The 24457-nt window shown below is 45.6% G+C and overlaps 2 protein-coding genes across 2 annotated transcripts; both read left to right on the top strand.

Annotated features, from left to right (window-relative positions):
• The first annotated feature begins 1855 nt into the window (after nt 1–1855).
• On the top strand, nt 1856–2845 carry LOC140899101 (olfactory receptor 52E8). The gene has a single exon (XM_073313998.2). The coding sequence runs from the start codon at nt 1856–1858 to the stop codon at nt 2843–2845; it is 990 nt and encodes a 329-aa protein (XP_073170099.1).
• A 19956-nt stretch (nt 2846–22801) lies between these two features.
• LOC140898997 (olfactory receptor 52R1) lies at nt 22802–23791 on the top strand. The gene has a single exon (XM_073313735.2). The coding sequence runs from the start codon at nt 22802–22804 to the stop codon at nt 23789–23791; it is 990 nt and encodes a 329-aa protein (XP_073169836.2).
• Nucleotides 23792–24457: the final 666 nt, after the last annotated feature.

Below are 24457 nucleotides of genomic sequence, written 5' to 3'. Positions count from 1 at the left end.
GACTGGCATTAATTAGACTCCTAGATTTTTTTAGGGGGGGTAAGGGGTCGGGGGGGGGGGGTCTGTTGCTGCCCGACTGCCTACTTTTGATTTGGAATGAGAAGTTTGGTGATCGGTCAGTTCGTAACTCTGGTTTTTGTAACTCTGAGGTTCTACTGTAGATGCCGTTTAACATCCTCTTTGACTGCTAATGGACTGGAAAGTGTTTCATGACCGTGTGTGATCTGAGTACTTGATACTGCTCCTTTCCAAATGCAGAACAAAACAATTTCTTGAACACATCTCCCTTTTCTCCAACATTAACAAGTTTCCTTTCTCCCTCTTGGAATTGGCCTACACATTTTCGAGGGTTTCTTTTCTTCTTAAGATAATTAATAACTTCCTTTTTGTTATCCTTAGCCCTGCAAAGCATGGATTTCCCCCAATGTCTGTAACATCCTGTATCTATTTTCATAACTTCCAATTTCTATGGCTTGCTATCTATTTTCCCTTTCCCCCATTTGTTATATATTGCTTCCCTCCCCCCCCAGTTGCTGCCTTCACTTTGCTACTGAACTGGGTTTTTAACCAAAGTTCTCTACTTTCTTGATTGTGGAATCATGGCTTTTTAGATCTCTCATAAACTCTTCTTAAAGAAGTTCCATTTTTCATTCCCATTTTTCTGTCTACATTTTTCCTCCCTCTCAGTTTTGCTGATCATTTGCCTTATCTTTGGGGAATTGGCCCTTTTGAAGGGTATCTGTAGATAGCTATTACTGGCTGGGAGCTGTTCTCTGTTTGTCCATATCAATGTAATCAGTTCCATTCTTTATTTTGTTCTCCTCTATCGTATGCCCCTTAATTGTCTCTTCTCTAAACTAACCAGTCCCAGACTTTTCAGTCTTTCCGCATACGCCAGCCTCCCCGATTCTCACAGCCTGCCTGGGAAATCCCCTTTCTATCTGCTACATCCTTTATAGAGGCTGGGTGAGCAAAAGTGAGTGCATCTCCAGAGCAGGATATTCTCCATACCATTCCTTACGAATCTGAACATTGTCTTTGTTGTGGCCACTACCGCTGCTATCAATGGAGCTGCTATCAATGATATCAATGATATCAATGCTATCAATGGAGCTGCTATCAATGATGCCCAAGTCTTTTCCCTGAGGTGTGTTCTAGTTGGGATGTTTCCCCTGGCACATGTCTTGGCAAAGGTGTTTTTTTCCCACTCTCAGATTTTCAATAACTAGGTGAATGGGAAACCCCCTACAGCATGGACTCTGTAGCCTGGGTTTCATTGTATTGAGCCTATGTGTAAATTGGCAGATTTTTTTTGCTGAAACTTTGGTCAATGACGAAAAAGCCTTAAAAGAAATCATTGTTGCAAACCCTTACACCTCTCGTTAAGGTGCCTTTATTACGTCACTGAAACTGAGGAGTTCTGTCTTCAAAAGCGGATTTGTAGTGTTTACACCTCCACTATTTCTTCACCAAATGCTGCCTCTTGGCAAAAAAACTTGGCAGTGCAGATAAGGCCTAAGGAACAATGAGGGAAAACCAGCATCCACTCGTGTTTCGTGCTGGTGCCTATTAATGTTTCCCATACCACGATGTGTAGGAATTATTGACGAAAGGAGCACCATAAAATATGGAACTGACATTAGTAGGGTCAATTGTTCATAATTCATTTATCTTAATCATTAAAATGTCATTTTTCAGTGTGTGAAGAGTGACCAACCTGCTCCATCCATGAGACAAGCCTCGAGCTGTGTATGTAGTGTCTAATATTAACATTTTCTTTCCATCCAGGCATTTCTCCTGCGACCATCACCCTAGACCCTGGGCACATACAGGAAGTCAGGGGGACGCACGGTACATGCAGGAAACACCATTCTGCCTCAGCGTTGGAAACCTTCTCTCCTACTCCATGTCAGATTCCAACTCAACAGACTTTACCAACCCTTCCACCTTCATCCTGCTGGGCATTCCTGGCCTGGAGGCAGCCCATATCTGGATCTCCATCCCTTTCTGTGCGATCTATGTCATAGCCATCTTGGGGAACTTCACAATCCTGTTCATCGTGAAGAGGGAGCCAAGCCTCCATGGGCCCATGTACTATTTCCTCTGCATGCTGGTCGTCGCCGATGTGGTCCCGTCTACGGCCGTCCTACCCAAAATGCTGAGCATCTTCTGGTTCAATTCCAGGGAGATCAATTTCGGCGCCTGCCTCACCCAGATGTTCTGCCTTCTCAGCTTCTCTGCTATGCATTCTGGGATCCTTGTGGCCATGGCTTTTGATCGCTACGTGGCCATCTGTGATCCCCTGAGACATTCCACCACTCTGACAAACCCTGTGGTGGCCAAAATTGGCCTGGCCGTGGTGCTGCGTGGCATCATGCTCGTATTGCCCTATCTCTTCCTGGCGAGGAGGTGGCCATATTGCAGAACCAACATCATTCCCTACACATACTGCAAGCACATAGCTGTGGTGAAGCTGGCTTGCGCCGACATCCGCATCAGTAGTTACTACAGCCTCGCTGTGGCATTCTTGGTGACCGGTGTGGATGTGTTTTGTATCGCTGTGTCCTATATCCAGATCCTCAGGGCCATCTTCAGCCTCCCAACAAAGGACGCCCGCCTCAAGACCTTTGGGACCTGTGGCTCCCACCTCTGTGTCATCTTAGGCTCTTACATCCCACATCTCTTCTCCGCCCTCACAGAACGGTTTGGGCACAATATGGCCCTGCATTTCCACGTTCTCATGAACAACATGTATCTCCTGGTGCCCCCCATGTTAAACCCCATCATCTATGGGGTGAGGAGCCAACAGATTCGGGATAGTCTGCTCCAGCTCTTTACTCATTAAGGGTCATAAAGCTTTCTCCTGGTGATCTGGCTCTCAGACTGAGCTCCATGCAGTACTGGCTGGTGACATGGTGCTGGGTTCTCTTCCCTGAATCACTGACTGGCCAGCCAAAGAGACCTGAAACCCTTTCCTCACTTTACTGTGCTGTGTCAGTGTGACAAATGGGGAATCTGACTATGTGCAACTCTGAGGGTTGCCGCCTTTCTAATTCCTGGTAACTGGAAGCATAAGCCCCCACCCATGTACCATGCATCTTCCCCCAGGTTACGCCCCTGCTCTGCGTCTTCCCCTCAAGGCCCTGCCCCTCACTCTCTCCTCTCCTCCCCACCTCCTGTAACTCTCTGGATCGTCCTTGTGACACTCTGTACTCCAAAGCACTCTATATTTACTACGGTGATGTAATTATGGTACGTTTTGTACAAAGTATGTCCTGTGAGCTATTATTCTAAAGGGCTTAATCTGCTTAACATTAATATCTCCTTGGGTATATGAAGTAATGAAATCATGCTTTGTGTGAGTTCCTAACTTTTGATACGAGGCTGGAAACACCCAAAACCAGCCTTTCAGGTATGTCAAAGGATTAGCTAGACAGTGTTAATTGCTGTCATAAACACTCATCGAGGGAAGAATCCACTAGCACAGGAAGTCTGCATAAGAAAGCCTCCGCAGAGTGAGTACAGAGACAACGGAGAATGTTTGGCCAATGGGGGTGGACCCCGCACGTCACATACACAGACTTTTCAGAAAACTGGAAGAAACTATAAAAGGTGTGGAGTGAAATCATCTCTTGTCTTCACTGCCCCACAACTCAACAGCTGCAAGAAGCTCAGGAAGACAAAGGAGTTTGAATTGGGCAGGGGATCAAAGCAGGTACAGCCTGTTCCTCAGGAATCTGTAAGCCTGCTTGTATCATCAGTCAGGGTGAGATATTGCTGATTCAAATCCTATCAAGCATGCACTAGCCTTATGCTGCAAGTTTGTTTCATTTCCTGAGTAACCTGCCTTGATCTGTTTTTTATCACTTATAATCATTTAGCATCTATCCTTCTGTAATTAATAAACCTGATTTATGTTTCATCTTACCTAGTGTGTTTTTGAGTGAAGTGTTTGGGACTCTTAGCTCCGTTAGCAAAGAAAGGTGCGTATCTTCCCCCATCGAGGGGGGGAGTCTAATTAATGAGCTTGCACCGTACACATCTCTGTGTTGTGCAAGACGGTGTAATTCTGAGTCTATGCTCCAGGAGGGGTGCAAGGCTGGAGAGCTGGGATATTGGCTGATGGTCCATGAGTAGCTTAGGTAAAGCACTCAGGTAACTTAGTTGAGTGTGTGGCAACACCTGCTGTCGTGTTGGGTGAGAACAGGGCCCGGAGGGGCTGGCTGTGTGTCACCAGCAGAGCAGGGGAAGAGGCCAACCCAGCTGAATGGTTTGGTGGCACAGTGGTTCCAACAGCTTCCAGGCTTCTCCCAGAGGTACATCCCATCACAATCTCCTCCTCCCACCCAGCCCCCACAGTTGGGCTCCCTCTGCTCTGGGGATGGGACGGGAGATGCTGCAGCCTGACAAGGAGCCTGCGTGCGGGTTGGAGTAGGAGGCGGCCCCAGTTAATGACCCAGTGCATCCCTCCGCTCTGCGGTAACTGGACATCGTTATACATAGAGATATGAATAGAATTCTTAAGTCAGTTTCATGGTCGAGATGGTGAGCTTTAGAGTTGCAAAGAGTTCTTTCAGAATTAATCCTTAGCTTGCAGTCCAATGTTCAGTATCAGGGTGATCCAGAATGGAACTGTAGACCTCAGCCTTGTGACTTGAGCTTCTCCTGACAAAACTTAAGTGGATTTGAGATGACAGGATCAGGACCCAAGTATTCTTTTAAGGACCATTTGCAGGCTATGATAATGAAGAATTGTTGCTTTGAAATAGAATTACCTATTTCCTGTGAATACACTGGTAACTCTTCCATTCATCAGTGTAAGGTAATTATCCATTAAGCGCACATTGGTAGATAACTACAAACATCAAATAGAAGTCTAGACAATGAAATTATTACACCCAAGTTTAATTTCAATGTTACTATTTTCTTTTGATCTTTGAATCAACAGATATACCAACAGACAGGAACCATCTGTTTACATGGTTAACATCTAACAAGATATAAATAAAAACATACAATTAGGATTACCTCTTGTCATAACCATACAACTAAGGGTAGCCTAGAATTCCTCCTTTACCTGTAAGGGGTTAAGAAGCTCAAGTAACCTGGTTGGCACCTGACCAAAAGGACCAATGGGGAAAGAAGATACTTTCAAATCTGGGGGTGGGGAGGCTTTGTTTGGGCTATTTGTTTGTGTGCTCTCTCCTGGGACTAAGAGGGGCCAGGCAGAAAACTCCTTCTCCTGCAGACCATCCTGAAACAAGTCTCTCATACTACAAAAAGTGTAAGTAAGCAAGGTGAGGTGCATTAGGTTATCATTTGTTTGAGCTTGTGACTTTTTCCTGTGCTAGAGGGAGGTTTATTCCTGTTTTTGTAACTTTAAAGTTGCCTAGAGGGAATTCCTCTGTGTTTTAAATCTTTTGTTACCCTGTAAAGTTACCTTCCATCCTGATTTTACCAAGGTGATTCTTTTACCTTTTTTTAAAAATAAAATTCTTCTTTTAAGAACCTGATTGATTTTCAGTGTCCTAAAGACCCAGGGGTTTAGGGCTGGGCTCACTTTGTAACCAATTGGTTAGGATATTATTCTCAAGCCTCCCCAGGAAAGGGGGTGTAGGAGTTTGGGGGGATATTTTTGGGGCTCTAAGTGGCCCTCCCTGAACGTTTGTTTAAATCACTTGGTGGTGGCAGTGATACCAAGGGCAAGGAAGAAATCATGCCTTGGGGAAGTTTTTAAAATAAGCTGGTAGAAATAAGCTTAGGGGGTCTTTCATGCAGATCCCCGTATCTGTACCCCAGAATTCAGAGAGGGGAGGGAACCCTGACACCTCTAATTCTCTAACAGTACAGGTTTGCATTTCAAAGCTCAAGTCTATTTCGCATGGCTATGTTGCTATTTATGAGAATTGGCCGTAATGACCATTTATATACTTCTCTAATATGTCTTTAAAGGTTGAATTTTGGTCAATTAGCATGCTAGTTGCATAACCCTTTCTGACCATGTCACACCTATTTACTCACATTTGATTGTAGGAACCATCTCTATCCTTACGTCTTGGGGCTTTTACTGTACTCTTCACTCATGCTCCTTGTGCTCAGAGGCAGGAGGCTTGGGCGGACGGAAGAAAGGAGTAACTGCATTTTAGATAAAATCCGTTTTCTCCAGCTTCTCTGCTGAGGGGTGGGCTTGGAAGGAATGGAACCTCCCCAGAAGAGGGACCAGAGAGAGGCAGTCTTGGTCCAGGCCTTTACAAACACAGAGATTGGATGAGTCAGAAGAAGCTGGGGCAGGAGAGAGGCACAATGGTGGCAGAGGGGACTCTTTGGTTTCAGAGCTATGGCTGCAGCAGAGAGACAGACTCCAGATGGAGGAGAAGCCAGGAGGTGGCCTCTGGACACCTTAGAGGTCTCTGACGAAATCCCAAAGAATGCTCCAGGGCAGTGAGGACACTGAGGTGGGAATAGTGTACAAGTGTGGTACTGTGTTTAACTGGATCCGGGTATCTCTTGTGCTGTGTAAAGTAGAGGAATTGGTTTAGCAACCCCTTTTGGAAAGCCTGGATCTGTTTGCTTTAACGATCCTGTGCCCTGAAAGAAGGAAACTGAAAACAGAGTTTGCCCAAGGCGGGGGGGAGGGGCTCTGGGAAGGTGTGTTGAAGGAATTGGAGAGTCTGGGGGAGCGAAGCCAAATCTCATCTCTGGGCCCTGGTGCTTGGCATGCAGCTCTCTGAATAACCCACACGCCTCCTGGGTGTGGTGTTCTGTCCCATCTAGTGGCACCGAGACCACTTAAAGAGAGAGATAAAATGAGTCTGCTTGACAGCCTTAACTAATAGGCAGTTGGCTTTTACCTCATGTGGTAGAGGCTCATGTACTAAGCTCCAAAGGTCCAAGGTTAGATCCCGCCCACTGACGACCAGCGTCTGTTGGTGTTACAAGTGGTGAATCGTCCGGGATTTCAACTGAGAAATCTTTTATGCTACCGAGGAGGTTTGATTCCTGTTTTTGTAACTGTGAAGATGAAGCTGGAGGGGAATCCTCTTTCTTTGAAATCTTTTTATTACCCTGTAAAGTTACTTTCCCTCTGGATTTTGCAGGTGTAATTTTTTTACTTTTTTCTTTATAATAAAGTTCTTCTTTTAAAAACCTGATAAATTTCAGTGTCCTGAAGACAAAGGGTCTAGTCTGTGCACACATTACTAAGGCAATTAGTTGGTCTATTATTCTCAAGCCTCCCCAGGAAAGGGGGTGAAGGGGCTTGGGGGATATTTTGGGGGAATAGGGATTCCAAATGATCCTTCCCTGAGTTTTTGATTAAATCACTCGGTGGTGGCAGCAATACCATCCAAGGACAAGGAAAGGAATTTGTGCCTTTGGGAAGTTTTAACCTAAGCTGGTAGAATATAAGCTTAGCAGGTCTTTCATGTGGGTCCCCACATCTGTTCCCCAGAGTTCCGAGTGTGTGTGTGGGGGAACCCTGACAGTCTCTCCCTTGGAAAGTGCTCCGCAGAATGGAAGAGGCAGGGAGACCCTGTTCTCATGGATTTCGTCCCATCTCACTCTCTCTAATGCGCATCCCACCCTACGTGCCAGTTACAAACACTCAAGGCTCTGTAAGTCCATCCACTTCAGTGGAAATAGCAGATGTAGCACTGTGAACTGCTGCGGCTGAGCACTGATCTGGCTGGGCATGAAGCAGTGCGCATTAGTCTGGTTATTAATCCACATAACGCTAAGTCCTTCATCATTACCATCAAGCAGCCCGCAACTGCAACCAGCTCCGTATTAACCTGTCTAGAGGGATTTCTGGGCAGAAGGCAGCTTCTTAGGTAGGGCTGGATGCTGCTAGAAAGATGTGGGGGCTCCTCTCTTACAGTACAGCATTTGTGGGGATGTCATGGCCGCAGGCTTGCTACAAAGCTAGAGATCTATAGAACCATGGGTACCCCAGCTCCAGTGGATGGAAGCAAAATGTGGGGGGCTGAGGAACTCCAGGCTGATGTTTTCATTGCTCACAGTCTCCAGCAGCTGCTCCGTATCAAGATCAGCAGCACAAGAACAGGCGTGAGGAATTCTTGAACCCACAACCGCTCCCATCAGCGTTGTGCCAGTCTTGGCAGCTTTCTTGCTGGGGACACATAGCTAGAGTGAAAGACCAGCATATTCTGAAGTGGGCATACCAAGGAATATCATGATATGGCCAGTGATCACCTGGGTGCCAAAAGTTTAGGTGGCACAACAGACCTGCCACTGCGTGAATATACAACCTGCTCCCCTTAAACACCTTCCCAGAGATTAATCGGGGCAGCACTCGGTTTGCAAGGAGGCTACATTCCTTTGGGATTTGCCATGAAGATAATGATGATGCCTGGTGGGACGAACGGCTCCCCAGATACTGTGGCAAAAGGTCTGTGTCTCCAGTAATGTGTATGAGGCTGAGGTCTGACAAACAGAAAGTGCAGGAGACACTCGCTGAACAATGAAAGTGAGGTGGACACTTTCAGGGGGTCACATATTGCACATGTGATGGGTAGCTGGGAAAACACTCTTTCCGTTTCCTTTGCTCTGAACCATGGCTTGCTTTTCTCCTGTAGTACAGAACAGAATGTTGTCTTTTTCAGGACATGGATGTATGGCTTATATTGAAACATAAAAGTAGACGTCTGAGAGCTCTAGTTTGATAGATATATTGCTGTGACACGCTGTACCCCAAAGCAACACCCTGGAACCCCCATATTCACCACTGTTATATAGTTGCCCCAAATCTTGTACAAACTATGTCATGTGAGGTGTCAGTGCAAAAGCTATGGTTTGCTGAATATGATTATCCCATTTGTGTGCATGTCTCATTTTTGTATCTGAAGATATGAATATTTACTCTGTACCTGTATTTCAAATGTGTCTGTTCCTCTGGTAACTCCCACATGGTCGTTCACATCTAGTCGAGCCAGCACATTATGAAAGGACAACTAGGCATGAAGCACTTATAGGCTGTCAGCATTAATGGCAGGGAACAACTTGGGTGGGAAGATACAGGGGCAGAAATGTCAGTGGTTAGGAGAGGTATACTTCAACAAGGAGACATACTGACCGGCCAGATCGCAAAATAATAAAATAAAATTTCTGCCGTTACAAAATCCTTTTGCCTTTGGTTAAAGTGCACATAGAAACCAAAGGTTTGGAAGCTGTATTATCAGTGGGGGTAGTAGACGATAATCCTGTTGATATGCTAATTTGCAATGATTTCTTCCATGTTGCTCAGGCAAGAAGGTGCTTTCTGCTGGGACTTCAGAGGGAAAGGGGAAAGTCCCAGGAACTGCTCAAAGAATGAGAGGTCTCCTTGATTCCTCTACAAGAGAGGGAAGCTGCATGTTTCCAGGGGTGGGGGTGGTTGAGACCAGCTCCAGGCCGGTAGCTGAAGACAGCGTTGCCTTAGGGAAAATATGTCAATGTTGAAGCTAAACAAGGGGCAAACCCAATGCTAGGGAGCACAGGAAAATGTGTTCCAGAGGGGAGCTGTAGTGAAGCAAAGATTCACTGGTGCGGCACCTCGTGCTGGTCATCCTGGGAATTAGCTCTTTGCAGCTCACCTCCTTCTGGTCAGTGTCACACCTGCCTCAGGCTCCATGTATCTCCTGGACTCCGGTGCCCTATAACATCAAGGTGCTTCCCCCAGCAGTACCCCCTCACTCTGGGTTTCCCCTCCCAGGGGAACCCCCCAACCCTCTATCCCCACCTTGCCTCAGTGGCTACTGCCAGTCATCATCTAGCCCCCTCTCACTGGGCCAAACTGCAGTCTGTAAAGGCCATTCATCACTGGCAAGGAGATTGGGACCAGCTGCCTCTGCCTCTTCCTGGGCTACCCCTCTGCAGCCCCAATACCTCCATAGGCCTTGCTCAAGGCCTGCAGCCTGGGGAGTTGCCAGTCTGGAGCTCCTTTTGCCTTTCCCCAGCACTACTCTGCCTCAGGTATCCTTTCTCTCAGGTAGCCAGGTACTTCTCCCTCCAGTCTAGAGAGAGAGGATCTCCTCCCAGCTCACAGCCCTCTTCTAAGGGCCAGCTGGGCCCGGATTGAGCTGGCCACAGCTGTGGCTACTTCTCCAATCAATGAGGTTTGCTGCGTTCACTCCTTTTTTCAAGCCGCAGCCCTCTGCAGGGCTGCTTTTACTATTGGCTCCCAAGGGCAGCCCTCTCCCAGGGCTGTTTTAACCCCTTCAGGGCCGGAGTGGGGTGCTCACCCCACTACAGGAGCCCAGAGAAGGCTGATAGAATCATAGAAACTACTGAAGAGGTGGTTATGGGTTCCTTTAACAAAACAGCAGGAGGCAAGGCCACCTGAGAAAGGAAGAGGGGTTTGGAGCCTGCCACTGAGACATCTGTCCAGGCTGTTAGCTGTTAGTTCTTCACGCATGAACAGGGGATAGCTCCCACTCTAGAGAGCACAGGGGTATGTGTCCTAGAGTGGGGGGCCAGAGGAGGAACATGGGGGAAGAATAGTGGGAGTACAGGAATGTCTCCTCACTGATCATATGTGGGACGATGCCCAGGACAGAATGGCTGATTCAGCATCTGGGCTCCCAGGCACCCAACCTGTGGCTCCGGCTTTGAGAGGGAACTGTTTAAGTGACCTGCCGGAGATGAGCAGTCACACAACTGACCTCTCATGGATAGAGAAAAGTGGGACGGCGGGTACCCAAATCCAGAGTTATTGTTACATCTCGTGATGCAATCATAGAATCCTAGAATATCAGGGTTGGAAGGGAGGTCATCTATTCCAACCCCCTGCTCAACGCAGGACCAATCCCCAACTAAATCATCCCAGCCACGACTTTCTCAAGCTTGACCTTAAAAACTTCGAAGGAAGGAGATACCACCACCTCCCTAGGTAACACATTCCAGTGTTTCACCACCCTCCTAATGAAAATGTTTTTCCTAATATCCAACCTAAACTTCCCCCACTGCAGCTTCAGACCATTACTCCTTGTTCTGTCATCAGCTACCACTGAGAACAGTCTAGAGCCATCCTCTTTGGAGCTCTCTTTCAAGTAGTTGAAAGCAGCTATCAACTCCCCCCTCCTTCTTCTCTTCCGCAAACAATCCCAGTTCCCTCAGCCTCTCCTCCATGTGTTCCAGTCCCCTAATCATTTTTGTTGCCCTCCGCTGGACGCTATCCAATTTTTCCACATCCTTCTTGTAGTGTGGGGCCCAAAACTGGACACAGTGCTCCAGATGAGGCCTCACCAATGTCGAATAGAGGGGGACAAACACATCCCTCAATCTGCTGGCAATTCCCCTACTTATACATCCCAAAATGCCATTGGCCTTCTTGGCAACAAGGGCACACTGTTGACTCATGTCCAGCTTCTCGTCCACTGTAATCCCTAGGTCCGTTTCTGCAGAACTGCTGACTAGCCATTCGGTCCCTCGACTGTAGCGGTGCATGGTATTCTTCTATCCTAAGTGCAGGACTCTGCACTTGTCCTTGTTGAACCTCATCAGATTTCTTTTGGCCCAATCCTCCAATTTGTCTAGGGCCCTCTGTATCCTGTCCCTACCCTCCAGCATATCTACCTCTCCTCCCAGTTTAGTGTCATCTGCAAACTTGCTGAGGGTGCAATCCACACCATCCTCCAGATCATTTATGAAGATATCGAACAAAAACGGCCCCAGGACCGACCCTTGGGCACTCCACTTGATACCGGCTGCCAATTAGACATGGAGCCATTGATTACTACCCGTTGAGTCCGACAATCTAGCCAACTTTCTATCCACCTTATAGTCCATTCATCCAACCCATACTTCTTTAACTTGCTGGCAAGAATACTGTGGGAGACCGTGTCAAAAGCTTTGCTAAAGTCAAGGAACAACACGTCCACTGCTTTTCCCTCATCCACAGAGCCAGTGATCTCATCATAGAAGGCAATTAGATTAGTCAGGCATGACTTGCTTTTGGTGAATCCATGCTGACTGTTCCTGATCACTTTCCCCTCCTCTAAGTGCTTCAGAATTGATTCCTTGAGGACCTGCTCCATGGTTTTTCCAGGGACTGAGGTAAGGCTGACTGGCCTGTAGTTCCCAGGATCCTCCTTCTTCCCTTTTTTAAAGATGGGCACTACATTAGCCTTTTTCCAGTCTTCCGGGACTTCCCCCAATCGCCATGAGTTTTCAAAGATAATGGCCAATGGCTCTGCAATCACATCCGCCAACTCCTTTAGCACTCTCGGATGCAGCGCATCCGGCCCCATGGACTTCTGCTCGTCCAGCTTTTCTAAATAGTCCGGAACCACTTCTTTCTCCATAGAGGGCTGGTCACCTCCTCCCCATGCTGTGCTGCCCAGTGCAGTAGTCTGGGAGCTGACCTTGTACCTGAAGACAGAGGCAAAAAAAGCACTGAGTACGTTAGCTTTTTCCACATCCCCTGTCACTAGGATGCCTCCCTCATTCAGTAAGGGGCCCACACTTTCCTTGACTTTCTTCTTGTTGCTAACATACCTGAAGAAACCCTTCTTGTTACTCTTAACATCTCTTGCTAGCTGCAACTCCAGGTGTGATTTGGCCTTCCTGATTTCACTCCTGCATCCCCGAGCAATATTTTTATACTCTTCCCTGGTCATTTGCCCAATCTTCCACTTCTTGTAAGCTTCTTTTTTGTGTTTAAGGTCAGCAAGGATTTCACTGTTAAGCCAAGCTGGTCGCCTGCCCTATTTACTAGTCTTTCTATACATCGGGATGGTTTGTCCCTGTAACCTCAATTAGGATTCTTTAAAATACAGCCAGCTCTCCTGGACTCCTTTCCCCCTCATGTTATTCTCCCAGGGGATCCTGCCCATTAGTTCCCTGAGGTTGTCAAAGTCTGCTTTTCTGAAGTCCAGGGTCCGTATTCTGCTGCTCTCCTTTCTTCCCTGTGTCAGGATCCTGAACTCGACCATCTCATGGTCACTGCCTCCCAGGTTCCCATCCACTTTTGCTTCCCCTACTAATTCTTCCCGGTTTGTGAGCAGCAGGTTAAGAAGAGCTCTGCCCCTACTTGGTTCCTCCAGCACCTGCACCAGGAAATTGTCCCCTACATTTTTCAAAATCTTCCTGGATTGTCTGTGCACTGCTGTATTGCTCTTCCAGCAGATATCAGGGTGATTGAAGTCTCCCATGAGAACCAGGGCCTGCCATCTAGTAACTTCCGTGAGTTGCTGGAAGAAAGCCTCATCCAATGTTTGTTGCTAATGGTGAACCTGATAACAAAGAATTTGACACTGATGGTAAATCCTATCAAAAGTTGTAATAAGCTACATGTAGTAAAAAAGAAGCCCTATGGGAATACTGTTTCTCAGCTAACACCTCTAAACAGTCTCAAAGTTTGTTACGGCAGGGAAAGCATAATAAACCTGGTTTGCTGTGTGGAAGGGGAAACTGAGGCAAACCACTTCATGGCATTGATGACTATCTGTATTGAGTTATCACCTGTTGCAAAAACACAACGGTTGACAATCCTGCACATTTACAAAGACAGGTTTTCGAGTGACAAATAGAAGGCACACAGAGCTTTATAAAAACACATGTGGATCACACTCCAAGGTTTGCAACACTTGGGCATTGTATATTCCAAACCTAAAGAAGGCCTTGGGCACACTCCCTCCAACCTAGTCAGTGACTAACACTTCTGCAGTAAACTAAGGGGGGAGGTGTGACATTCTGTGCCCCCAAAGCAACAGGTATCAATGGTATCAGTGAAAAAGTTATGATTTGCTGAATATGATTACCCTATTTGTATGCATGTCTCATTTTTGTGCCAAAAATTCTGAAAGCATGTGAGGGCATATGAGCAACTCATGTGACACTGGACTCCATTTGTGTCTGTGCATTTCTGGTAATTGTGCTGGGGCTTCTGCTTGGAAAAATGAAGGTCCCTGCGAATGACAGAAGCCATAAAAGGTGGAAGTAACAAAATTGCTTGGCCTCACTCCCCCGCATAACTCAACACCTGGAAAAACCTTAGGAAGAAGGACCAAACTGGGGATTTGGTCCCAGGCTGAAGGCATTTCTAGCTTTTGCATGGAGGACAGGTGGACTGTTTGTACCATCAGAGTGACACACTGTGTGATTCAAATCCTGTCAAGTTTATAGAACTCAGATAGTCATTTTCCTTTATTTCTTAGGTCATCTCCTTTGATCTGTACACTTATTACTTATAATCACTTAAAATCTATCCTTCTGCAGTTAATAACTTGGTTTTATATATATATATATTTTTTATCTAAAACAGTGTGTTGTTTGAAATGCAAAAGGGAAATGTGCTCAGGAACAGGGGCTAGTGTATTGTCCTCTCCACATTGAGGGAGGGGTGGACTGGGTAATAAATGTACAGTCTCTGGGCTTCTGACCAGGGTAAGACAGTACAGCTCTGGGTTCCTCGCCTGGGGAGCTCTGGGGGTGGGGGCGGGCAGGCAGGAAATTGGCTTTAGCCGCTCTATTGTTGGTACATGAGTGCCTAGTGAAAACATTCATGTAACTGCAGCTGGGTGGAGATGTGTCTGGCTGTAAGAGTCCAAACCTGGAGAGGATAGCAGCTTGTCACATCCTCAAAGTGTGAAAGAGAGCCCAGGTTGGTATGCAGAGGGCTCGGTGATACGCCCTTTCCAGGTTGCATCCTGGGCAAGTCCGTCACACCCACCTAAAAAACAAGCCCTGCTAGACTGTGAGTCCATTTCCTTCTTGTCATGTGCTCAGTTACTAATGGAGAGACCATGGTTAGAGCAGGGAAGTCAAGAGTCCTGGGTTCTGTCTGTCATTCTCTGTGTGACCTTCACCAAGTCAGTCTTCCTTTACCTCAGTTTACCTATCAGTATAGTGACTATATGTTCATAGTGACTTTCCTTTACTTGGTGTTTTGAAGATCCTTCAATGAAAGGTGTTACACAGTATGATGACAGTTACTGATGAGAATTACTGATTTCTGATGCCTTAGTGATAGCCCTGTGTGCCTGCAGAAAGTGTTCGTTTCTCTCCTCACTTACCTTAAGAACATAAGAATGGTCGTACTGGGTCAGGCCAAAGGTCCATCCAGCCCAGTATCCTGTCTACCGACAGTGGCAATGCCAGATGCCCTGGAGTGAGTGAACCTAAGAGGTAACGATCAAGTGATTTCTCTCCTGCCATCCATCACCCCCCTCTGACAAATAGAGGCTAAGGACACCATTCCTTACCCATCCTAGCTAATATCCATAAATGCGCTTAACCTCCATGAATTTATCCAGGTCTCTTTTAAACCCTGTTATAGTCCCAGTTCTCTTTTAAACCTTGTTATGGTCATATAGTCACCTTTCTCCAGATTTCTCTGTCTTCTATCTAACCATTAATACTGGGCATTTACAGGGTATCAGAACCTCTGGAGAGCTGCCCATTACCCCTAGTTTTCTTCCTAATCAACTCTACTTTTTAAATATACACAAATACACAGAGCAGCCAATTCCTCTCTGACTCAGTGGAGAGCCCAAGAGTTCTCATCTCCCTTTGGGAACGTTCCTTAATGACTGTTTACTTCTAAACCTGGATAAAGAAGAGAGACATTGGCTAGAGTGTCTACGGTTTCCAGCCTATTTGCATCCAGATGCCGCTTCTCTCCTAGAGGCTGAGTGAACCCCCCTGGGAATGTGCACAGCTAGATTATAAACGGTGCACACCCCAGGTCGGCTCTCAGCGTTGGATGCTGCTGCAGATGCTGGCGTTAGAGAGGTGTGGAACACGGCTGTCTGCAGAGGATTCCCAGGGAAGACACGTCTGGCTCAGAATTCACAGGTCTCTTGCTGAGGAGCTCACTTGCTTGACAAACCCAGTGCAATGTGGGCGTTATGGGACAGAGAATAGGTCTGTGGTCCTTTCCGCTCTGCACAACCATTAAACATGCTGGGGCCCTTGCCACAGGGGATGAGTTTGCTCCAATATCACTGGCCAAAATGTCCCCTTTGCTCTGCCCCTCGCTGATGGGCTCCAGCCCCGAGATGGCTGCATTTCAGTGGCACAGGGGATGCTTCAGAATGAAAGGTTTTAGTAGATGTAGAATCCAAGGCCAAATTACGAGGCCCTGGCCCATACGTTCTCAAGCCCCATAGAAGCAAAACTCCCCTTGGAGTAAGAGTTGAGTAAAGACCTCAGGAGCCAGCTGTGTGTGAGCTAATGCACAGGGACTCTCCCTCCTTCTCTTGCATTTCAGGGCTCTGGTTGTTAACGGGGATGGCTCTCACCTGACTTTGTGATGGAAAGCATGGAGGGGGTAGGGCTCCTCACTGGAATAATTATATGAATTTTTCAACATGGGCAAGACCGCTTTTCTCCTGGCTTCATTTGAGAACTTGGCTGAACTGTTAGGTCTGAAACTTTCAAAAACAATTCAGCTAGAAGCAGAAACCCAGTGTGGGAAATTTCAGTCCAAATGGTTAAAATTTGGCAAAATTATAACCAACTGAAAATGAGGTCTCCTAATTGAATGTGTCAGACAGCATTAACTAACTATGGTGTCACCAGCACCACCTACAATGCCCAATCCATTTGTGAATCCCATTCAACTATGCTCTTTGCTCCAATAATGTGTGTGGCAAGGAGTTCCACAGGCCAAATATGGATTAGGTAAACAATTTTTCTTTCTCAATGTTATATATTCAGACTTTCAATGTACTTGAATGTTCCCTTGTTCCTGTGTTATGAGACAGAGTAAATATAAATGCTTGACTTAATTTCTTTATCCATAGATTCATAGGGTTTAAGATCAGAAGGGACAATTAGATCATTCTGTCTGAATTCCAGTAGAACAAAAGCCGTTAAATTTAAGCCAAGTTACCCCTGTATTGAACTCCAAAACTTGTGTTTGACTAAGACCTAGTCGACACTAGGATTTTACATTGTACAATCCTAGAGCCACAGGGGACCTTCAAGGGTCAGCTAGTCCAACCCTCTGCCAAGATGTAGGATTTGTTGTATCTAAACCATCCAAGACAGATGGCTCCAGCCTCCTTTAGAAAGCCTTCAGTGAAGGAGCTTCCACAACCTGCCTAGGTGTCTGTTTCATTGTCCTGCTGTTCTTATAGTTAGGGAGTTTTTCCTGAAATTGAATCTAAATCGGCTCTGCTGCACTCTGAACCAATTGCCTTTTGACCTGCTCTTTGTCTCAAAAGGACAATTTTTCTCCATCTTTTTTATGGCAGCCTTTCAAATACTTGAAGACCACTCTCATGTCCCTCCTTAATCTTTTTTCAACTAAACACAACCAATTCCTTCAGCCTTTGCGCACATGGTTTGCATGCCATCCTTTGGATCATCTTTGTCACTCATCTCTGGATCCTTACCAGTTTCTCTACATCCTTTCTAGACAGCGGTGACCAAAATTGCACACAGCACCTAACCAGTGCTGAGTAGAGAGGTACAATCACCTACCATGACTTGCATGCTATGCCTCTGTTAATGCAACCCAAAATTGCATTTGCTTTTTTTGCAACAGCAAAAGAATCCACACCCCCTGAGAGCTGTCGCTATATCAACCTAACCCGATGTAGAGAGAATGAGGTCAGTGGAACAACTCTTCCATTGACCTCGCTGCCACCTCTCGGGAAGGTGAATTATCCTCACTGACGGGAATACACAGACCATCCCTGGAAGTCGTGTCTACACTGAAGCACTTCACAGTGCCTCAGTAGTGTATTAAGTGTAGACAAAACCTCAAGCAGATCTTCCAGAAAAGCATCCAGTCTGGATCTGCAGACATGGGGAGTTAGAGAATCCACCACTTCCCTTTGCAGTTTGTCCCAATGATTAATCACCCCGAGTGCTGATCATTTGGCCCATAATTCCGAGTGGAATTTGTCTGGCTTCAGCTTCCAGCCATTGGGTCTTCCTCTGCCTTTCTAAACTAGATTACAGAGCCCCTTAGTTCCCATGGTTTTCTCCCCATGGAAGGCTCTGCTTGATTGTCTTTTTAGATGAGATAAATAGATGAAGCTCTTTAAATCTCTTTCTCTGTCAGGCATTTTCTCCAGTCTCCAAACATTTTTGTGGTTTTTTTCTGCACCCTCTCCAGTTTTTCAACATCCTTTTTGAAATGGGGACTGAAGAACTGGACACGGTCGGTTTCATCAATGCCATGTCCAGAGATAAAACCCTTCCCCTGCTCCAACTCACCACTCCCCCGTTTATGAAACCAAGGATCGCGTGAGGCATTTTGGCCACAGCATTGCATTGGGAGCTTGCGATAAGCTGGTTGTCCACAATGACCCCTAAATCCTTTTCAGCATCCCTGCGTTCCATAATACTGTGCCACAGCATGGTTGTGGGGCCTGCATGCCATGTTCCGAGAGGATCACTTTGCATTTGACTGTATTAAAACATTTTGTTTGCATGGGCCCAACTCAACAAACACTGTAGATCAATCGCTAGGCCTGCCCTGACTGCCTCACTGTAACCACTCTGCCAATCTTTGGGTCGTCCGTAGATTTTACCTGCAATCATTTTCTATTTGTTTCCAGATGATTGATGAAAATACTGAATCGCACCGGGCCTAGACCTGATCCCTGCAGAACCCCATGAGAAACAACCCCTTTTCCTGGCAATGGCCCACTCACAACTGCTTTCTGAGATCTGTCAGTGAGCTCGTTTTTACTCCATTTAACATGTGCTCTAGTGACGTATATTGTTCATTATGTTAACTGAATGTTTTCCCTGACTAAATCAAATGCCTCAGAGAAATCGAAGTCTGTTGCATCTGTATGGTTCCCTTGATCAACCAAACGTGTACTCTCATGAAAGGATGAAATCGTATTTATTTGACAAGACCTGTTTCCATAAAACCATATTGTTGACTGGCATTAATTAGACTCCTAGATTTTTTTTAACTTATCCCAGATCAGCTTTTCCACTGTTTCTTAAACTTGTCAAATCTTTTTTAAAAAACTTTCCTTTTATTTTTTAATAGTTTAGGTTTAATGCAGAACTGTCCTTTATTTCCTTTGGGGTGTAAGGGCTGGGGGGGGGGGGGGTCTGTTGCTGCCCGACTGCCTACTTTTGATTTGGAATGAGAAGTTTGGTGATCGGTCAGTTCGTAACTCTGGTTTTTGTAACTCTGAGGTTCTACTGTAGATGCTGTTTAACATCCTCTTTGACTGCTAATGGACTGGAAAGTGTTTCATGACCGGTTTCAGAGTAGCAGCCGTGTTAGTCTGTATTCGCAAAAAGAAAAGGAGTGCTTGTGGCACCTTAGAGACTAACTAATTTATTTGAGCATAAGCTTTCGTGAGCTACAGCTCACTTCATCGGATGCATTCAGTAGAAAATTCAGTGAGGAGATTTGTATGCACACAGAACATGAAAAAATGGGTGTTATCATACACACTATAAGGAGAGTGATCACTTAAGATGAGCTATTACCAGCAGGAGAGCGGGGGGGGGGGAACCTTTTATAATGATAATCAAGGTGGGCCATTTCCAGCAGTTAACAGGAACCTCTGAGGAACAGCGGGGGGTTGGGGGGGGAAATAAACATGGGGAAATAGTTTTACTTTGTGTAATGACCCATCCATTCCCAGTCTCTATTCAATCCTAAATTAATTGTATCCAGTTTGCAAATTAATTCCAATTCGGCACAAGGAAACTAGAGACCCAGGGAGTTACAGGTTTTGTGTGGGCTTAATAATCTCCTTTCTGTTCATTTCTACCCTGTCTTGTGCCCCTTCTCTATTGCAAAAAAACACTACAAACTGCAGGAAGAGACCACTGGGGTCTCTTGGTATTTATACAAACAACTCTAAAACCGAATTAATGATTTTCCCTTTGAAACATCTCATTGCAGTAAGCATGCTGATAAAACTGTGATTTTGTGTTTATTTCTGGATCCATTTATATTTTGATTATAGACATGTTTGTTTTTTTATATATTGGTATTTTTTAAAAACCTATTATTAATTTTATATGACAGTGTAATACAAAAAATAAATACATAAATGAAAATGGTTATACTAAAAAAATAAAATTAAATTTAAAAAAGCACAGCAGCAGATCACATAACTTTCTAAAGGCTCAGAAATGTATTTCAACTTTCCCCTCAATTTTGGAAACAGAAAAAAGGAATGTGATGTGCTTTCAGTACATTTACCTCTCATCCACAGACACATAAATGTTTGTATAAACATACTGGTAATTTTTTGCACTCCAGAATGTCTAGACACAAAACACTTTCTGCTGCCACTGCAAGTTAGAAAACAAAAAGGCTTCTTCCTGGAAATGGCCTTGGATTGGAATCAGTGGTGCAGTCAATTATATTTTAGTCTGTCAATGGTAAACTGAGTAATAAGAATATGAAAAGAGGCTCATAAAGTATGAATAGGGAAATCAGAGATAATAGTAACAAGGTGTGTAAAAATTGCTAAATTAATAGGATTCCCCAAATCCCAAAGAGGATAATGCAAACAAAACTCAAGTAATACAAATAAAAATTGTCCATAAATTGGGTCATTTAATTCTATAATTTGACTGTCATGCATCAGTAAAAATTCTTCCCATCAGGTCACATTAGCTTGATATATACTGTTATGCAAAGCTGAAATATGCAAGATAATTTGTAAAAAGAAAAGGAGGACTTGTGGCACCTTAGAGACTAACCAATTTATTTGAGCATGAGCTTTTGTGAGCTACAGCTCACTTCATCGGATGCATGCCGTGGAAACTACAGCAGGCTTTATTTATACACAGAGAATATGAAAAAATACCTCCTCCCACCCCACTGTCCTGCTGGTAATAGCTTATCTAAAGTGATCATCAGGTGGGCCATTTCCAGCACAAATCCAGGTTTTCTCACCCTCCACCCCCCCACACACACAAATTCACTCTCCTGCTGGTGATAGCCCATCCAAAGTGACAACTCTTTACACAATGTGCATGATAATAAAGTTGGGCCATTTCCTGCACAAATCCAGGTTCTCTCACCCCCTCACCCTCCTCCCAAAAATCACACACACAAACTCACTCTCCTGCTGGTAATAGCTCATCCAAAGTGACCATTCTCCCTACAATGTGCATAATTAAGGTGGGCCATTTCCAGCACAAATCCAGGTTTTCTCACATCCCCCCCACCCCCATATACACACAAACTCACTCTCCTGCTGGTAATACCTCATCCAAACTGACCACTCTCCAAGTTTAAATCCAAGTTAGACCGTGTGTGATCTGAGTACCTGATACTGCTCCTTTCCAAATGCAGAACAAAACAATTTCTTGAACACATCTCCCTTTTCTCCAACATTAACAAGTTTCCTTTCTCCCTCTTGGAACTGGCCTACACATTTTTGAGGGTTACTTTCCTTCTTAAGATAATTAATAACCTCCTTTTTGTTATCCTTGGCCCTGCAAAGCATGGATTTCCCCCAATGTCTGTAACATCCTGTATCTATTTTCATAACTTCCAATTTCTATTGCTTGCTATCTATTTTCCCTTTTCCCCATTTGTTATATATTGCTTTCCCCCACCTCAGTTGCTGCCTTCACTTTGCTACTGAACTGGGTTTTTAACCAAAGTTCTCTACTTTCTTGATTGTGGAATCATGGCTTTTTAGATCTCTCATAAACTCTTCTTAAAGAACTTCCATTTTTCATTCCCATTTTTCTGTCTACATTTTTCCTCCCACTCAGTTTTGCTGATCATTTGCCTTATCTTTGGGGAATTGGCCCTTTTGAAGGGTATCTGTAGATAGCTATTACTGGCTGGGAGCTGTTCTCTGTTTGTCCATATCAATGTAATCAGTTCCATTCTTTATTTTGTTCTCCTCTATCGTATGCCCCCTTAATTGTCTCTTCTCTAAACTAACCAGTCCTAGACTTTTCAGTCTTTCCGCATACGCCAGCCTCCCCCATTCTCATAGGCTGCCTGGGAAATCCCCTTTCTATCTGCTACATCCTTTATAGAGGCTGGGTGAGCAAAAGGGAGTGCATCTCCAGAGCAGGATATTCTCCATCCCATTCCTTACACATCTGAACATTGTCTTTGTTGTGGCCACTACCGCAAATGAGCAGGTGTTTTCGTGGAGCTGCTATCAATGATGCCCAAGTCTTTTCCCTGAGGTGTGTTCTAGTTGGGATGTTTCCCCTGGCACATGTCTTGGCAAAGGTGTTTTTTTCCCACTCTCAGATTTTCAATAACTAGGTGAATGGGAAACTCCCTACAGCATGGACTCTGTAGCCTGGGTTTCATTGTATTGAGCCTATGTGTAAATTGGCAGATTTTTTTTGCTGAAACTTTGGTCAATGACGAAAAAGCCTTTAAAAGAAATCATTGTTGCAAACCCTTACACCTCTCGTTAAGGTGCCTTTATTACGCCACTGAAACTGAGGAGTTCTGTCTTCAAAAGCGGATTTGTAGTGTTTACACCTCCACTATTTCTTCACCAAATGCTGCCTCTTGGCAAAAAAACTTGGCAGTGCAGATAAGGCCTAAGGAACAATGAGGGAAAACCAGCATCCACTCGTGTTTCGTGCTGGTGCCTATTAATGTTTCCCATACCACGATGTGTAGGAATTATTGACGAAAGGAGCACCATAAAATATGGAACTGACATCAGTAGGGTCAATTGTTCATAATTCATTTATCTTAATCATTAAAATGTCATTTTTCAGTGTGTGAAGAGTGACCAACCTGCTCCATCCATGAGACAAGCCTCGAGCTGTGTATGTAATGTCTAATATTAACATTTTCTTTCCATCCAGGCATTTGTCCTGTGACCATCGCCCTAGACCCTGGGCACAGATAGGAAGTCAGGGGAACGCACGGTACATGCAGGAAACACCATTCTGCCTCAGCGTTGGAAACCTTCTCTCCTACTCCATGTCAGATTCCAACTCAACCGACTTTACCAACCCTTCCACCTTCATCCTGCTGGGCATTCCTGGCCTGGAGGCAGCCCATGTCTGGATCTCCATCCCTTTCTGTGCGATCTATGCCATAGCCATCTTGGGGAACTTCACAATCCTGTTCATCGTGAAGAGGGAGCCAAGCCTCCATGGGCCCATGTACTATTTCCTCTGCATGCTGGTCGTCGCCGACGTGGTCCTGTCTACGACCGTCCTACCCAAAATGCTGAGCATCTTCTGGTTCAATTCCAGGGAGATCAATTTCGGCGCCTGCCTCACCCAGATGTTCTGCCTTCTCAGCTTCTCTGCTATGCATTCTGGGATCCTTGTGGCCATGGCTTTTGATCGCTACGTGGCCATCTGTGATCCCCTGAGACATTCCACCACTCTGACAAACCCTGTGGTGGCCAAAATTGGCCTGGCCGTGGTGCTGCGTGGCATCATGCTCGTATTGCCCTATCTCTTCCTGGCGAGGAGGTGGCCATATTGCAGAACCAACATCATTCCCTACACATACTGCAAGCACATAGCTGTGGTGAAGCTGGCTTGCGCCGACATCCGCATCAGTAGTTACTACAGCCTCGCTGTGGCATTCTTGGTGACCGGTGTGGATGTGTTTTGTATCGCTGTGTCCTATATCCAGATCCTCAGGGCCATCTTCAGCCTCCCAACAAAGGACGCCCGCCTCAAGACTTTTGGGACCTGTGGCTCCCACCTCTGTGTCATCTTAGGCTCTTACATCCCACATCTCTTCTCCGCCCTCACAGAACGGTTTGGGCACAATATGGCCCTGCATTTCCACGTTCTCATGAACAACATGTATCTCCTGGTGCCCCCCATGTTAAACCCCATCATCTATGGGGTGAGGAGCCAACAGATTCGGGATAGTCTGCTCCAGCTCTTTACTCATTAAGGGTCATAAAGCTTTCTCCTGGTGATCTGGCTGTCAGACTGAGCTCCATGCAGCGCTTGCTGGTGACATGTGCTGGGCTCTCTTCCCTGAATCACTGACTGGCCAGTCAAAGAGACCTGAAACCCTTTCCTCACTTTACTGTGCTGCGTCAGTGTGACAAATGGGGAATCTGACTATGTGCAACTCCGAGGGTTGCCGCCTTTCTAATTCCTGGTAACTGGAAGCATGAGGCCCCCACCCATGTAGCATGCATCTTCCCCCAGGTTACGCCCCTGCTCTGCGTCTTCCCCTCAAGGCCCTGCCCCTCACTCTCTCCTCTCCTCCCCACCTCCTGTAACTCTCTGGATTGTCGTTGTGACACTCTGCACTCCAAAGCACTCTATATTTACCACGGTGATGTAATTATGGTACGTTTTGTACAAAGTATGTCCTGTGAGCTATTATTCTAAAGGGCTTAATCTGCTTAACATTAATATCTCCTTGGGTATATGAAGTAATGAAATCATGCTTTGTGTGAGTTCCTAACTTGTGATACGAGGCTGGAAACACCCAAAACCAGCCTTTCAGGTATGTCAAAGGACTAGCTAGACAGTGTTAATTGCTGTCATAAACACTCATCGAGGGAAGAATCCAGTAGCACAGGAACTCTGTATAAGAAAGCCTCCA

The sequence above is a fragment of the Lepidochelys kempii genome, chromosome 1 (genome assembly GCF_965140285.1).
Source record: "Lepidochelys kempii isolate rLepKem1 chromosome 1, rLepKem1.hap1, whole genome shotgun sequence".
NCBI classification, from domain to species: domain Eukaryota; kingdom Metazoa; phylum Chordata; order Testudines; family Cheloniidae; genus Lepidochelys; species Lepidochelys kempii.
Note: the sequence above shows the minus strand (reverse complement) of the source record. Positions and strands in the feature narration are given on the sequence as shown.